The sequence below is a fragment of the Hyperolius riggenbachi genome, chromosome 1 (genome assembly GCF_040937935.1).
Source record: "Hyperolius riggenbachi isolate aHypRig1 chromosome 1, aHypRig1.pri, whole genome shotgun sequence".
In the NCBI taxonomy this organism is placed as follows: domain Eukaryota; kingdom Metazoa; phylum Chordata; class Amphibia; order Anura; family Hyperoliidae; genus Hyperolius; species Hyperolius riggenbachi.
The window spans coordinates 188,646,153-188,663,473 of record NC_090646.1 but is presented as its reverse complement, the minus strand read 5'-3'; the positions used below and the strand labels follow the sequence as shown (position 1 = coordinate 188,663,473).

At 43.2% G+C, this 17,321-nt stretch overlaps 1 protein-coding gene across 3 annotated transcripts in view; it reads right to left on the bottom strand.

Annotated features, from left to right (window-relative positions):
- Window positions 1-8,725, bottom strand: part of PRMT9 (protein arginine methyltransferase 9) — a 40,105-nt gene extending 31,380 nt beyond the window's left edge. For 2 of the 3 annotated variants that reach the window (XM_068279257.1, XM_068279264.1), the window contains exons 1-5: window positions 8,455-8,725; window positions 8,235-8,383; window positions 4,251-4,487; window positions 3,088-3,255; window positions 246-348 (exon numbers count right to left, since the gene is read on the bottom strand). In XM_068279257.1, the coding sequence (XP_068135358.1) occupies window positions 246-348; window positions 3,088-3,255; window positions 4,251-4,487; window positions 8,235-8,383; window positions 8,455-8,652 (855 nt within the window). In that variant the 5' untranslated portion in view covers window positions 8,653-8,725. Of the gene's footprint in view, window positions 1-245; window positions 349-3,087; window positions 3,256-4,250; window positions 4,488-8,234; window positions 8,384-8,454 lie in introns of those variants that run through there. The other variant, XM_068279270.1, reaches the window with a different exon arrangement.
- Window positions 8,726-17,321: the final 8,596 nt, after the last annotated feature.

Sequence of the window (17,321 nt, the reverse complement as noted above, 5' to 3'; positions counted from 1 at the left end):
CTCATTGTAATCATAATACAGGAAGTGTGGTCAAACTGATTAATTCCTGCAGAATCTAAAAAACAAAAAACAAAGGACAACTAAACATACAGAATACAACGTGCCTGTTGATATTTTGCCCAGAGTTCCTCTTTAATGCCAAATTCATTTCACAAATGTCATTAAATTAACCTTTTCGCTATACTTTAGCTAAATAACAGGTATTCTCACCCTCATAAAATGTCCAAAACAATAAATGTACCCACCTTTGGTTCTAAAAGCAAGTATTTCCAGGCATGAATTAGAGTCTCCAGAATACCTTCTCCAAACAAACCAGCATCCACTGTTTCCGTGACAACAAGGGAAACCCTGAAACAGATCAAAGCACACATAGAAAAAAAAAGTGTCAGTGACCAACTCCACCACAGGAAGCAGCATTACACATGCAGATATAGCACAGAGGGTACTAAAGAATTCAGACAAGTGATCACACTATCATGTTTGTACAAATGCTTTTGTGTAATCCTTATTCGGCACAGCACTGCAGTAGCAGTTGGAAATACTGCAGATTACAAGAACAGAAGCAATGATATAGTTGAATAATTAAATTATTCAAAATGACAAAGCAAGATAACCATTCATGATCATTTTGAAATCTGTACAGACATCCCCTGACTTTTGCACCTGGCAAAGTAGAGTCAATATGCAATAACCTGTGGAAGGTTTTCTGGGGGTATGATTGGTTTGTCTTCAAGCTTTTTTTTGGGGAGACTCCTGCTTATCTACTTCTAACTAAACTAAATGCAAAGCCACATGCACACACTAGTGCACCTGCCATATTCCATCATGTGTATTTCACTGTGATTGCGGTTATTGGAATAGCTGAAGAGGGGAAACAGATAGTAGAAAGTAGTATAAATAAGTCTAGCTGAAGGATAAATACATATAGCTCCATCATTCATGGAGGGTGTTAGAGACAAGAGCGTTATTACTGGAATACCAGGGAAAGATATTGCAACTGGCGAGAGGAGAACAGTGAAACAGTAGCAGTTTGTGATATCTGGGAATAAGAAGAGGTCTGTTGAGATCTTGTGCGGGTGGAAATGACACAGCTTAGAGAATTCAGCATGTGATAAATGAAGGTGTGTGGAGCCATAGGCAATACCAGAAAAAAGTGTGCCTGTACGGTGGACAAAACGGCTGCACCATCAATACTTTGAGAGGTCACAGGTGGTTGTTTTGAAGTGAATAGCCGGAAAAATACCGTAAATATGTTGGTTTTACGCGTTGAACCACTAACGCGTAAAAATGTATGCGTTAATGTTCCTGCACCAGCGGGAATGCATAAAAATGTAGGCAATGCGGCCCGCCGACCCAGAGGTCGGCAAAAACTAAACGAGCTGACGGGGGGGGGGGGGGGGGGACCAGAGCAGCAGTGAGTGACTACGAGGGCACAGGATGGCTGCATAGGGCTGGTAGAAGCCCCAGGTAAGTGAAACTTTTTTTTTTTTCTTGCCTGATGACTCCTTTAAGTGCCTCTTAGGCATCCATGGTGAAATGACTGCCAACTGTGATTTTGTTTTCCAGGATAAAGGAAAACAACTAAAAGGAAATCTAAAGGGAGGGGAAAATACACCAATACTTCCTGACCCTTGCCACTGGGTTGGAAGTTCCCCCAGCATCGTTTGGCTAACACATAGCCAAGGCTGCTAGATCTCCTATAGCAAGGCAGTGGCAGCAACCTACCCTGTCTATTACCCAAAAGGATGCCATTATCTCACATATCTTGATATCAGAACGTCTATTAGCAATTGTTAATGATACTTTTGACACTTTGAAAAACCTGGCAGCCTTGGCTTGCAGCTTCTGACCTTTTGGAACTGCGGTCTTGTGTTCTTTCAATTTGAAAGTGTAATTTGTTCTCGCCTAACCAGTATCCCCATAGATTATGTCTTCCAATCATTCTTTTTTATGAAGTGCTGTCTGTTATCTTTTTGTAGATATAATGGACTTGTCCCTCTGGGAGCATTATTTGCTGCTATGTTTTATTACATAAAACTTAATAAAATGTCTGAAACTAAAGGAGGAGGGCAGCCTCTGTATCCTAATTAGGCTTCCCCCATCCTCTTCACCCTCCGGGATCCAGCACCGACAGCTCCAGAACACCACGTGTGGCAATATTTACAATCTGTGTTCCTGCAAAGCCGCAGCATCAGCTTTCCGATCGGCTCATGTGGAAATAGCCAAGCCCGATACAGCCCACTCTACTGCACAGGTGTGAGTCGCCTGAGCAGTAGAGCGGGCCCTATTGGAAAGCTGATACTGCTTGATAAAGCTTGAAGTGGGTGAAACTAATTTATTCATTGACCTGTGCACCCGGAATTCTATTTCGAAAAAGCTGATACTGGGCCTGCGCAAGCGCACAGATTGTAAATATTTGTGCACGCTACTGCGCCTGGGCACAGCTTATCAAAGGATTTTCAGGGCTGCCAGCGTTGGATCCTCGAGGCTCAAGAGGAGAGAGGAAGCCTCATTAGGATCCTGAGGCTTCCCCCTCCTGGGAGTTGAATAAATTACCACATTGCATGCCACACTGAAGTGGCAGCCGTACAGTCTTCAGGGAGTAAATGTAAACCTTAATCGTAAAATAGGAGTATTATTACTTAGTATTTATATAGCGCCGACATCTTCCGCAGCGATGTACAGAGTATATTGTCTTGTCACTAACTGTCCCTCAGAGGGGCTCACAATCTAATCCCTACCATAGGGCCAATTTTGGGGGAAGCCAATTAACCTATCTGTATGTTTTTGGGATGTGGGAGGAAACCCACGCAGACACAGGGAGAACATACAAACTCCTTGCAGATGTTAACACTGCTAAGAAGTGATACTATTGCTGCTGCACATATACTGTAAATAATTATCTCATAAGTTTATTTTCAGTTTAGGTTTGCTTTAAGGTAAGCGTATACTTTTAGAGGTTTTAACAGATTAGATGTTATATTCAATAAGGACATTGGATCCAACAAAAATCTATTAATAGAGGGACATCAGAAATGTTATTGTATTGTATAAACTAGCGAGTGCAGCTTGTGGTATCTGTCTTACCTTTCAGGAATGTGCCCAGGGATCTGGATATCCTGAGACTTCATGTGCAGGAGCTGGATCTCTCCCTGCATCTGATTAGCTGCCACCACTTCACAGGCCAGATCATACATCGTTCTGGAGAGGTCACAAGCATACACACGATGGGCACCCGCTGTTTTTGCAAACATACTGGAAACAAGATATAAAACGCGGTGGAACATAAAGATTAATACACACACACACACACACACACACACCATATTTTTCGGCATATGATACACTCCAAACTGTAAGATTGCACCTAGGTTTAGAGGGCAAAAACCTGGAAAAAAGAAAATAAAAAAATACTAAACTTGCCGCATCCATGGTCCCGGAGCGTCTTGTGGATGTTCTTCCTTAATTATTGAGCCCTCTTGTAGCTCATGTGTCCCTTTCTGTCCTCTGTTCCCGGTCCCCCCCTCCCTTTATAGTTATGAGCAACAGCAGCACGGCTCACTTCATCCAGCGGTGATCAGAGACCTCACTTTTCTTTCACTGTTCTCCTAGTGCCCGATTCTGCTGATTGTGTCATCAGTAGACGACAACACTAGGTGAGGAGTGAGAGAAAGGAGAGGCCTCTGATCGCTGCTGGAGCCGATGGAGTAGGTGAGCTTTACTGCTGCTACTTAAAATTATACGTGGGGAGCGGAGAACACAAGAAAGCAGAGAAGACATGGGGGACAATACCGAGACGGGAATTTTCTTCAACAGGAACAAAAACAGTAACTAAAGCTATAAAAGTACGTAAGTACATGCGTTTTAAAGCCTTTTTTGACTTTGAGCAAAGTCACAGACTGAGCCAAGTAAAATGTAACTATATTAACAGGGCTGTGGAGTCGGTACAAACATTTTCCAACTCCGACTCCAACTCCAGGTACCCAAAATGGCTCCGATTTTGACTCCTCGGTCTAATACTTAACAGGGCTGTGGATTTTGTACAAAAATCATCTGACTCCGACTCCCACTCCTCAGTTTATGTAATCAACGACTCCAACTCTGGGTGCCCAAAATTGCCCTGACTCCTCGATTCCGACTCCACAGCCCTGCTATATAACACAGATCTGTAACTTATCCAAATATAAAGGAAGTGGGGAAGATAGGGCAACCGCCAAAGACAGTAAAATAGCAATATACATTAGAGAAACCTTAAGATTCCGGTACCAGTTCCAATATCCAGCACAGTTTTGCAGCCAGCTCTTACTGCCTTCTCTATAGCCTTTTGATACATCTGGTTCCTGTTCTTGTCATTGAGCATAACAAAATGCCAGCGTTCCACCAGCCAGTTCGCTACACGATAGAAATTTTCTTTGGCATTGGCGCTCTCTGGATTTAATTTTAAGGCTTTGTAGAAATAGCCAGCTGCTTCTTCTCGAAATCCAAGCCTATGTCCAGAAGGTAAAAAAAAAAAGGAATTATGTAACATTCATTAAGCTTACTACTAATCTAATTCTGACCAGATACCAGGCTCCACATGTATCGTTAAAAATTTTACAAACTGCAAGGGCCACTAAAAAGTGCCCTACCACACTAAAGTAGTAGGAGCGCTTAAAGTATTCGGAGTACCTAGAATAATTCAAAAAAATAAATAAATATAAAAAGAAATTATATTATAATATATATATATATATATATATATATATATATATATATATATATATATATATATATATATATATATATATATATATATATATATATATATATATATATATATATATATATATATATATATATATATATATATAGTGTAGGTTTGAGGAGTGGGGTTGGCAAGCATTTAAAGCAGCTTCAGAAGGTGCTCCCTAGCCCCCCCCCCCCCCCCCCCCCCCTCAATCTACATGCAGACAACCATCTTCCTTCTCCCAAGCACAGCTTCCATAGTCTGACAAGCCTGCACGGGGAGATGTAGTCATATGAATAGAGTCTAGACTATACCTACCAGCATGGGCTGTGGCAGCCAGGAACATGCATTTTTACTGCGGGTACTGCACACTGTGGCAGGAACAGAGAGGATTGTGAACAGAAGAAAAAGCAAGGTCCAGGCACCAGATGTTTAGCAAGATTTACACCATTTATTTCATCCCATCAGACAGATACACATACAAGGCAGGTCTTGACCTGTTGGATTACTGCATTCGGAGGCACAGTGAGTTGTCCATCTGGACCCCACTATAGGCTGCCAAGTAGTATCTAGTGCCGATTGCATTTTTTTTTTTTACCCTGCAACAAGGGACAGAGAGGATGATGGACCAAAAAACAGACAGGTGGAAGTAGGGAGTATGGGGTCTAGGAAGCAGCCCCCCCCCCCCTCTCAAAAGGTAATAAAATTCTTGCGTCCCCCCAACAGCCCACACCATTTACACTGTGAGAAATGCACAACGGTGCATCTCCAGCATATCCTATCCTGGATGGATACGCTGGTTCCAGACTCAGGTCCGTTGCAGCAGATTACACTTGCAACTTTGTACCACAATACTGAAAGGAGCCCCGGGCAGAAACATACTGCTGGGTTCTCCATTGGACTTAAAAAAGACAATAGGAATCCTCCCTCCTCAGGGATGATTCTCATTGGTCCACTGAATGGTGGACCAGTGAGACTCTTCCATGGGGAGGGAGGATTCCTATTGGTTTGTTTCAGACCAATGGGGAACCACAGCAGTAAGCTCAGATTTTCAAAAATAGTACTTCTGCTATTAAAAGCACTGTCTGAGACAGGGCGAGTCAAAATAGACATGAAGACTGGTTTATACCCCTGATTTGCTAACAGCAATAATCAATTTCCTGGAATGTTATTGGCTTTAAAGATAACAGTATTTTTCTAGAAGCCATTATGCAAATAATCTGTTTTGTTTGCTTATCTCCTGACTCACTCAAATTGGCAAATCAGTGGGCTGGCTAGACAGAAAGTGTAAATGTTCTGAAAAGGCAGATGTTCCATGGTGGCAGGGCTGTGGGTCGGTACAAAAATCCACCGACTCCGACCTCCTCAGTTTAGGATTCCACCAACTCAGACTCCTCTAATTTGCATATTACAATCTTGTTTAAACATATGTAACATGAAATTCGTCTCTTAACTGCCAACGCTTAGGAATTTTAAAAGACCGCCATATTTATTCCCTTTAGTCATAGACTAAAACTAGTCATTGGTAAGAATGCTTGTAAAGTTGTAAAAGGTACAGACCGGAACAAAGAACATCTATCAGGCCCTAGGCAATGTAACTGGGTACATGTAAGAGTGATGTGCAGGTACCCTGCAGGGGAATGAGGAGATTCTTCCTCTATTACACATCTGAACATGGATCAGGCCCTAGGCAACGGCTATCATTCATGAACAGGCTGTCGGTAAAGAGAATCAGTGCGGGAAAACACCGCTGGTGGATTTTCAGACTTCTGGGTGGGCATTCATAAAGATGTATCCATGTGCGGAAGCAGTGCGGAGATTCCCCGAGCTAAGCTGGTGGTAGGCAGGCGGTAGGCTTGCGGAGAAACGGAAGCTGCCGAGTTGATACATTTCTCCGTGTTCCGCTCTGCTGCAGCTGCCTGGGAGGTCTGTGTGTCTCCATTCATTTACATTGGTATCGCCACATCAGAGGGAGCGGTACTTCCCGACCTCACACCGCTTGCGGTGATCTTTATGAATGAACATTTTGCTACATTTGTACCGATAATCACCGCACAAGGCGGTGATTTATCACTTTGCTCGGTAGTGTCATTTTTCCATGCGGAAAGAGGCTTTATGAATGCTGACTTTGCCGAGTGGTCGGTAAAGTCAGCTGTTTTAAGCATTTCCGCACGCGGAAATGCTTTATGAATGATAGCCAATGTGACTGTGGGTACATGTAAGAATGATGTGCAGGTACTCTGCAGGGGAATAAGGAGATTCTTCCTCTATTACACATTCTTCATGCACAATCTGAACCAGGTTTATGGGTGATAGACAACACCTCTGTGTTCAATGTGCACAACATTCTCAGTGGATTCCCTGCAGCTCTGTGGAGAGTGCATATGTAGAGTATAGTACTACTGTGTAATAAAGTAAACCTGAGACAGATGAAATTAACGTTTTATACATACCTGGGGCTTCCTCCAGCCCCCTTCAGGCTAATCAGTCCCTCGCTGTCCTCCTCCGCCACCTGGATCTTCTGCTATGAGTCCAGGTACTTGAGCCAGTCTGGTGTAGTGTGCATGCACAAACTCCGCCGCCGGAAGCGTACAACACCTGCGCAGCAGTATTGCGCAGGTGCAGAACGCTCCTGGCTGTGGAAGTTGCATGCGGCCGGACTGCGCTGACTGGCTGAATTACCAGGACTCATAGCAGAAGATCCAGGTGGTGGAGGTGGACAGCAAGGGACTGATTAGCCTGAAGGGGGCTGGAAGAAGCCCCAGCTATGTATAACACCTTTCTTTTCATCCTTCTCAGGTACCATTTAATTCGTAGTCACCAAACCTAATTTTAACAACATATCAAATTATTTGATTTCATGAGCAGTGCGTACATTTGCATAAATCAGAATCAACGCAGAATTATTTCCATCTCATTGACCATCTCTATTAGTGACACGGCTACACATCAGGCTTTATACTTACAGCATAGATGTTATTTAGTATATATAAGAGATTCCTGTGTACACATCATATATACAGTCACAATCAGATGTGTATATCTGACTTTAAAAATACGGGGACTGCTTTATTAAAGCAGCACAAGTAACTAATTTTGATTGGTTTATTTCATTTTTGTGGACTAAGCACATCTATTACTGTATGTATAAATTATTTATGATGACTATTATCTGAGAAATATAATTTTTTTCCATATTTTCTATTTTAATTACAGTTTAAATTCATTAGGAGTCGGAGCATTTTTCCCGACTCCAGGCACCCAAAATTGCCACGACCCCGACTCCACAGCCCTGCATGGTGGAACACCACTGTATGCTGGGAGATGTAGTCCATTACTGTAACTGCATCTCCTGGCCAGGAGATTGAAACAAGAAATATCAGACTATTCTAAATACTCCTCCTGCTACAAATACAATAAGTCTCATCAGTTTATTTTCAGCTCAGGTTTGCTTTAGGTACTAAGTTCATAATGACCATGTATGCACCCAGAGTGCAGTATCTCTTACCTGAAGAGCTGCTCTCCCATGCTGTTACATATAACATCATCCCTTGGGTAGAGCTCAAGTGCTTGTTCATAACAGTTAAATAAATCTTGAGTTCTGTTTAAAGAGTACAGCTCCTCTGCCCATTTCAGCAGACAATACTGAAATGATTCCTGTAAAAAGAAAGTACAAAGTTTAAATAAAAAAGACAGTCAGTGAGAGATGAGAGAATGACACGGCGTACCTTGAAGTGGTTCTTCAGCTCAGGTTCCAGACTGAGCACCAGCAGAAAGTGGGCATATGCCGTGCCATAATCGTGATCCCGCAAGCACTGCTCAGCACTGTGTACAGAGCGGGAGATCAGGTCTCTCCTGCTGGTTGCCTGACCCGCTCTGCGGCCCCTACCGGATCTCCTGCCAGTTACTGGCCTCTCTTCTGCCATGGTGCTCGCTGCAGTGCTGCTCACAGCTCACACCGCTCTGCATAGAGAATTCCAGGCGGCAGTATGCGCTCCATCTACTGGAACGCAAGAGCAGCAGGCGCTGACTTATGACGTCTGATCACTGACTGGCCCTGATAGCACTTGCATGATTATTACAGGGTCACAGAAGGCTGCTTCCGAGGCTGGGAAAATATCTCCCATCTGTCATTATGCTGGAGGGACAGGCCCACTTTTGGAGCCAAATCGTCCTTTTTATTTATCCATTTTTTACGTCTGCTGTAGACTCATATATCTGCTAGTTTTTATCGACTCTAAATAAAATGTATTCCTTACCTCGTTATGAATTATGTATGTATATATATTTTCCTAATAGCTACTAATTACACTAAAGGGGCCCACACCCTCATGATTTTCCCATTAGATTCTCTGCAGATTTGATTCATCTTCTGGGAGCTGATTCCCCAAAATGTCAGTTCAAAAGTATCAATCAGTCAGAAAATTTAAAAGACCCATACACTGGTCGATTTCAGCCTTTGATTGATCGATTCTATAGAATCGATCAGAAATCGATTCTTTCAAATCAGCAAATCGATTGATTTACAGCCGATTTTGCTCTGTCTGATAGGATGGAAAATCTAGGTTGATCTTGGATCTAATGGTCCAATAGTGCATTTAGATCAATTTTAAATAGATTTTCATTCTGAAATCTATTGGAAATCTGTTCCTAGTGTGTGGCACACATCAGATAGATTCCTGTCAGATTCGACTTGACAGGCATCTGACAGAAATCTATCTGATGGTCGAATCTGCTGCAAATCTATAAGTGTACAGCCACCTTTAGGTTAAATCGGGGGCAAGGCGAGAGCAATGGTATATTGCCCATGGCTTGGCAGTGCACCGAACAGTGCAATGCTGTGGTTCGATCAGTTCTTAATAGATTCCCTGCTGGAATCCATTGGAAATTGATGTGCAGTGTATGGTGGAAAGTGATTCCTTCTGAATCGATTTTTTTCAGAATGGAATCGATCCCCTTGGAACATTGGGTGGAAATCTATAAAGGTGGCCGCACATCTGATTTGATAATTATTATTGAAATGGATGACAATTGATGCCACCACAAGCATACCCAAATTAGTCGAATGTATTGATTAGACATGTATTGATTAGACATGCTAGTAAATCTCAAGCCGACGTGGTCAATCAGGTGTGATTTTGCATTTGATCCCTTTTCATTAATAGGATACATTTGCATTTGTACACATGTGCATTTGCAACTGATCCTTTGGATCTGATGCGGGCAAAAGCGCAGAGTTCCGACCTGTACTATTTTTTCCGAATAAGCGGATGCGTTTCTAATAGAAGCCTCTGGTAGAAAAACATATATTCTGGACTGTACAAGGACCTCAATGGACCGCTTGAGAAAATTTTGCACTGTCCGCTCTGGCTGGCTGTTTGCGATCCAGCCCCAGTGTGAACAGAACCTTACAAGAAAACTAGAAATATATTTGCGCAGTAGCAGGGAAATGCTGAATACAGAAATAAGAAAAAATATTGAGTGTTATAAATAGGTCCCTGAATGCCTTCACAGACATTAGAATGTGCTTGTATGGGCTGGTTCCCACTGCAAGAGCTTTTTCTGAGCACTTGTGATTTTAAAAGCTTTTGCTAATGTAATGTTGTGTGTGTGCTCTCACTAGAGCGATGTGATTTTATAAAAAATCACCCAAAGCATTACATTAGCAAGAGCGTTTTAAATCACTAGCACTTAAAAAGCTCTGAACCAGCCCTTAGTGATACCTGGTTCACATTGCAAGAGCTTTTTTAGTGCTAGTGATTGTTTTCAAGTGAGAACAAACTCATAGCATTACATTAGCAAGAGCTTTTAAAATCACAAGTGCTTAGAAAAAAGCTCTTGCAGTGTGAACCAGCCCTCAAGATAGTAGCAGAATGCAAATCCTATCTTGCACGTCCTTTTTTGGACACCACATGTGCTATGTACGCCAGCGAACACAAGGGAAGTCTATAGAAAAGGACTACATCTATTCTCACTGGTGTTTTCAATGAAAGTTGGACATGATGCATTTAAATTAAAATGAGCAGAGACATTAACCTTAGCCAGTAAGGAACACAATGCAATGGCCACTGTGAACCTGGCCTAAAGAGTTTCATTTCATTCTAAATGTAATGTGAAGATGTGGGCATTGCAAAATGTTGTGCTTGGAAATTACAATAATGTTATGATCTGTGAACTGCTGCAATCTACTCAATTATGCTTCTCAGAAGTGTTATAAATAATGTAATGCCTTCCTGTCTTGTGTCATTTCTATATTATTCCATATTTACTGTAATATCCGATACAGGAATTTGGAGGTTTCCTCTACATCCTTTTTTTTAACATCCCCATGCAAATATCATTTGCTGAAGCATTATATTTACTTGCTGTTGGATAGGTTCATTTAATTATTCTACTGTAGCAGTTTAAAGAGATAACTTTGATAATCTTACCAAATCTGTCATATTACAAAGAAACTGTAAGATTGTACAGTCAAGACTGTATCATTAGTGGGCACCTTTATAATAGCTATATTGGTGCCATTTGCTTGTGGTTCTAGATGGGCACTTAAGATGGCATTAAAAAATGATTTACCTGGCGTGCCCTCTGTCCTGAAGTAATGTAGTATGTGTTCTGCTCCTTAATTTTCAGAAGTGCTTCCATGGACAAGTATACAAATATATATATATATATATATATATATATATATATATATATATGTATAAAACTTACCTGGGGCTTCCTCCAGCTCCTACTAGCCGCCCTCATCGCAGCTCCGCTCCCAGCTGGTGACCCAGGGTCCCCTGCGTCGCAGATGCCAACCTCGCCAGGTCGGCATCTACTGCGGCTGCACCACTCGGGATCACGCTAATATGGTCTGGAGTGTTCTGCGCAGGTACAGTAGTTATGCGCCAGCGCAGAACACTCCAGACCACGTGAGCACGATCGCGAGGGGTGCTTGCGCAGGCACAGTAGATGCTGGTTGGCATCAGTAATCCTCCATTGCTGATGCCAACCGAGGTTTACTGATGCCAACCGGCATTTACTGTGCCTGCGCAAGCACCCCTCGAGACACCGGCTGGAAGTGGAGCTGCGGTGAGAGCACAGGACTGCTGCTAGGAGCTGGGAGAAGCCCCAGGTAAGTATTTTTTTTTTTCATTTTTGTGTGCATTTTTATGTGATTTTTCCGATTACGCTTTATTTGTGTATAGCAATGAATTTAATTTACATGAAAATGTATCTATTCAAAATTGGATGCAATTTTTCCAAATTACATTAAAGGAAACCAGAGACTAAATAAAATAAAAGTTTTATATAAACCTGGGGCTTCCTCCATCCGCATGCGCACAGATGGCTCCCATGCTGCTGTCCTCAGCCTTTTGTATCGCCGGTACCGGGTCCCATAACTTCTGTCAGTCGCGGCCAGTCTGCGCAAGAGAAGTGCGCTCTCTATGTATCTCTCCGGCAACTGGAGGCAGCGTTTCACCCAAAAAATAATCGTAATGTGGCATCGTTTCAGGCAAAAAATGATTGGAGTGTGGCATAGTTTCACCAGAAAATAATCGTAATGCGGCAGCATTTCACCAGAAAATAATCGTAATGCAGCAGCATTTCACCAGAAAATAACCGTAATGTGGCAGCATTTCACCAGAAAATAATCGTAATGCGGCAGAATAAGGCATAAGGGCCAGAAGGAAGCATAAAGAGGACTGAAGGAGGCACGGGGACTGAAGGAGGCACACAGGGGAACAGAAGGAGGCACAAAGTGGGGAAGTAGGAGGCACAATGGGGGACAGATTGAGGCACAAAGGGGGGCAATAGGAGGCACAAGAAAAAAGAAGGAAGCACAGGGACAGAAGGAGGCACACAGGGGACATGTAACGATTGGTGTCAGCAAGCACAGAATTTCTGATTATTGGTGATCTGCAGTATCACCAATAATACAGATGCTATACCTGATTATATGGTGATCTGCAGAATCACCAATAATGCGAGTATAGCATGACACAGGACAACCAGATGTAAAATAGGTGTTTGGTGCAACAGCAATGTGTAGAGATACTCACTACCCCAGAGGAGCTGGTATAGGGAGGTATCTCTATTGAACACAGGAATACAACCTCCAGCAAGCTGGAGATGTAGACAACAATAATATTCAATGTAAATTCACAAGTTTGTGGAAAAGTCCACCACACAGTAATACCTCAGAGGTGTGGTTACCTCTGAATGGGAACTCCGTGTGTGAGATCCTCCAAGGGAAGCAGTGGAGGAGTCTTGGCCTCTAGCAGCAAGGGTTTGCTAGAGGCGGTCGTCTCAAAGAGGCAAGCCTCTGATAGAGACCCTACAGTGGAAGACATTCCACTGAAGGGAGAAAGGTCAAACAAAATGAGGTTCGGCAACAGATCAGACGGCAACAGTACAGAAACGTAAGACAAGAGAATAGTCAGAAACCAAGCCAATAGTCGATAACGGTACGGGCTGGCGAAGTACAGAATCAGGAAACGGAAGGATAGTCAAGACAGACACAGAGTCATACACAATAAATCAAGACGGTTCAATATGCGTATATATTGGCGATTAACCAATATATAACGCAATATCAAATACAAGGCTGACTAGGTGTGACAAGAGCCAGGGTCCTGCCGGATTATCACACGGGAACTGACTAGGTAGGTCTGAGTGCTGACACAGGGTATCGCAAACACAGACGAAGTGCAACTGAAAAGCACTTCCTTAAATACTGCCTGGGAGAGAAGTCCCCACCCCAAGCAGCAACCAATCAGAGCAGGCTAAAAACGTCAGCTGACCTCCGGGTCAGCTGACACGCTTTCTAGAGGCATAAAGGCGTGACTGGCGTGCGCACCCCCTAGAGGCAAGATGGCAGAGCCCTGGTGAGCAGCATGCTGGTGAGTTTGGCGCGGTGCGCCAGGAAGGTTTTGCGCCGCGATGCGGACAAATTTCCGCATCCCGCGTTGGAAAGTCCGCCTGCCGGAATGGATGCGACCATATTTCCCCAATCCATCCGGCGTCGTGGAATTTTCGTTACAGGACAGAAGGAGGCATAAAGGGGGCAGAAAGAGGCTCAAAGGGAGCAGAAGTAGGCACAATGGGGGACAGAAAAAAAGTACAAAGGGGGAGAAGGAGGCACAATGGGGAAGAGAGGGATGCACAAAGGGGGACAGAAGGAGGCACAAAAGGGGACAGAAGAAGGCAGAGCAGGATGTAAGGAGGCACAGGGAGACAGAAGAAGGCACAGAAGGGGGCACAGGGGGACATATGTGGTACATGGGGACTAAAGAGGCACATGGAGACAGAATGAGGCACAAACGGAGACAGAAGAAGGCACAAAGGGAGACATAAGGCGGCACAGGAGGACATAATGAGGCAGAGTGGGACCGAAGGATAATCAAGGGGGGGGGAGGGGTAGTACAAGAGTACAAAGAAAGGCACAGGGGTGACGGACAGAAGGAGGCACATAGGGGCAGAGGTGGCACAAGGGGACTGAAGGAAGCACATGGAGACAGAAGGAGGCACAAAGGGAGACAGAAGGAGGCATAAAGGGAGACAGAAGGACAAACGGGGTCAGACATGGCACAAGGGACTGAAGGAGGCACAAGGAGATAGAAGAAGGCACAAAAGGGACAGAAGGATGCACAAAGAGGGGAAAAAGGATGCACAAGGCACAGAGGGACACAGTGGCAGCTGCCTGCAACTTACGCTAAGCAGATGCAGCAGAAGCAAGTACAACACCCACCTGGGCCGAGCTTCATTCAGGAGGCAGGGCTTCATTCAGGGGGTTTCATCCAGCAACCTGGCATCCCAAGGACTAATGGCACTCCAGGTAATGGCCTGTACTGCCTATACCTAAAAGCGCACCTGGTCTCGCCATTCCACTGACCAGATCTTCCTTCAGTCAGGGGCACCTCTAGCTACTTAATACTAAGGATAGCTCTGGATACTTAATACTACGGGGAACTTGTAGCTACCTATGATGAGCAAGGGAAGTAAGGGAGAAGTGATAGCTGGGCCAGCCAGCGCACTTGCGGAGCCATTCAGTGGATTTTGTAGGTTCAGGGAGGGCAAAGTTTAGGCCGGCAGGACATCTGTGCCAATAGGCTCCTGTGATGTAAATCTGGGACTGAGTATGGTGCTCAGGTGAGCAGGCCCTGAATTTTGTACAGGAAGGCCTAAGAGGGGCCATAAAGTGCAGCTTCTATAAGATTCTCAAAGTGTTGGCACTTTGTGGCTCATATTGCCAGATGGAAGATGCTAGTTTAAGAAACAAAAATCAGTGGGTAACAAAACTACTTACATACATGAATAACAGAACTGCATCCATAGTCAATGCAGAGTAAACAGAGTTCCTACTTCCTACTTAGACCAATCCCTGAACGCATAGCTTTTTTCTTTATTTTTTGCATTTCTTTGCTAGAAAATTTGATTTGTAAAATAAAATCATTAAGTAGAAATATTGCATTTTTCACATCTCTGTCTTTTATTTTCTTTTTAGGAGTATCTGCACAGCATAGGCATTGTGCATCAGAATATCAAGCCAGACAGTCTTCTCCTAGATGTCACCAATCAGCTGAGGATAGCAGACTTTAACTTGGCTTAAATTTTTTAGGTATGAAGGAGAAGAGCGTCTCCTCAGTACAAAGTGCGGGACCTGGCCGTATATGGCTCCAGGGATAATGGCTATGAGGGAAGCGAATATTGAACTCAACCCCTTGACATCTGGGCATGTGGAGTTGTCTTTGTCGCTATGCTATTCTATTGACCTTCCATTTATAGTATATTACAGATCCATTCTACCAAACGATTCATCTTGTGTCGATATTAAATGATAAATGAGTGGAGGAATTGTAAATCTGTAAATATATATCCCCACTCCAAGCACTAAACAACAAACAAACCTCTTTATTTTTTTTATGTACATAAAAATAAAGTCCAAAAAGTAAATTTGCTATTGTTCGATTTTTCTTTCACACTGTATAACTGATATTTGAACAAAGGGGATTTTTTTCCTTCGAGTCTCTTTAATATATCCAGGCCCATGTGACTGAAATACATTGGTGGGAGTGGCCAGTGCACACACTCTGCACACATGCTGCTTCCGTAATCCACTTCCTAGGATACGTCTGGCAAGTGGCGATGTGCCCCGTGGATATCGCTATCCAGAACCAGGAACAGCAACTCACATGCTGGAGGGCTTGGGAGTGGTAAGAGCACACACGTGCAAACCAAATCCTGAAGCTGCACACTGTACCCTCTACTTGTAGGAAGTGCCTGTCAGTTTTAGTGTCTCATGGCTATTGCTGGAGGTTATAGAAGGATCTGCCTAATTACCCTTGGTGGGTTTCTGGACACATTGGGGTTGTCTCACTATCACTATTGCTCCCCTTACTGCATGCTTAGCGTCCGACTGACGTAAGTGACAGGACCCGGTTCCCGAAGCTGCAGACAGCTGAGGAAGGCGGCGTGGGAGTGATCCGAATGGATGGGGCTGGAGGAAGCTCCAGATATATGTATAAAACTTTTTATGTTTTTCAGCTCTTGTACACTTTAACCACTTAAGCCCGAAGGGTTGACATTTTTTTACATCCGAGCAACTTTCACCCCCCATTCATTTGCCAATAACTTTATCACTACTCATCACAATTAATTGATCTATATCTTGTTTTTTCCGCCACCAATTAGGCTTTCTGTGGGTGGTACATTTTGCTAAGAGCCACTTTACTGTAAATGCATTTTAACAGGAAGAATAAGAAAAAAATGGAAAAAATTCATTATTTCTCAGTTTTCAGCCATTATAGTTTTAAAATAATACATGCCTCCATAATTAAAACTCACGTATTGTATTTGCCCATATGCCCCGGGTATTTCACCGTTAAAATTATGTCCCTATCACAATGTATGGCGACAATATTTTATTTGGAAATAAAGGTGCATTTTTTCCGTTTTGCGTCCATCACTGTTTAGAAGCCCATAATTTATTAAATCATATTGATATACTCCTTTGACATGCATATTTAAAAAGTTCAGACCCTTAGGTAACTATTTATGTTTTTTTTTTTTTTTTATTATTGTAATTTTTTTTTTTTTTAATTTAAACTTGTATGTGGGTATTTTTTGGTGTGGGAGGTAAACAGGGTTTTTTTTAATATATTTATATGTTTAATTTGATTTTTTTTTTTTACAGGTGTAATTTGCTATTTGGCCACAAGATGGCCAGGATCAAAAAGTCCTGGGAGCGATCGATCTCGCTCCCAGGCAGAAGAAAGGAGCCCAGAGCTCAGAAAAGCCGCAGCATCTGAAGAGACGCTGTCGGCTTTTCTCCGGGGGGGTCCGATCAGCGAAAGGGATTTATAATCCCTTTCACTGATCGGTAATCTAGCGGCCAGCAGCGGGGGCGCGCGCGACCCGCGGGACTGCGCGCAGCGCAACTGGACGAGAAATCTCGTCCAGTTGGGCTTAAGTGGTTAAAGCGGACCTGAACTCAGAACGTCCTCTCTGCTCTAAAAGTTACACAACAGCATAATAACCTTCAAACAAAAAACATTTCTTTGTTACAGCTGATACAAATCCTAAAATAAATCTGCACTCTTTCTACTTCCTA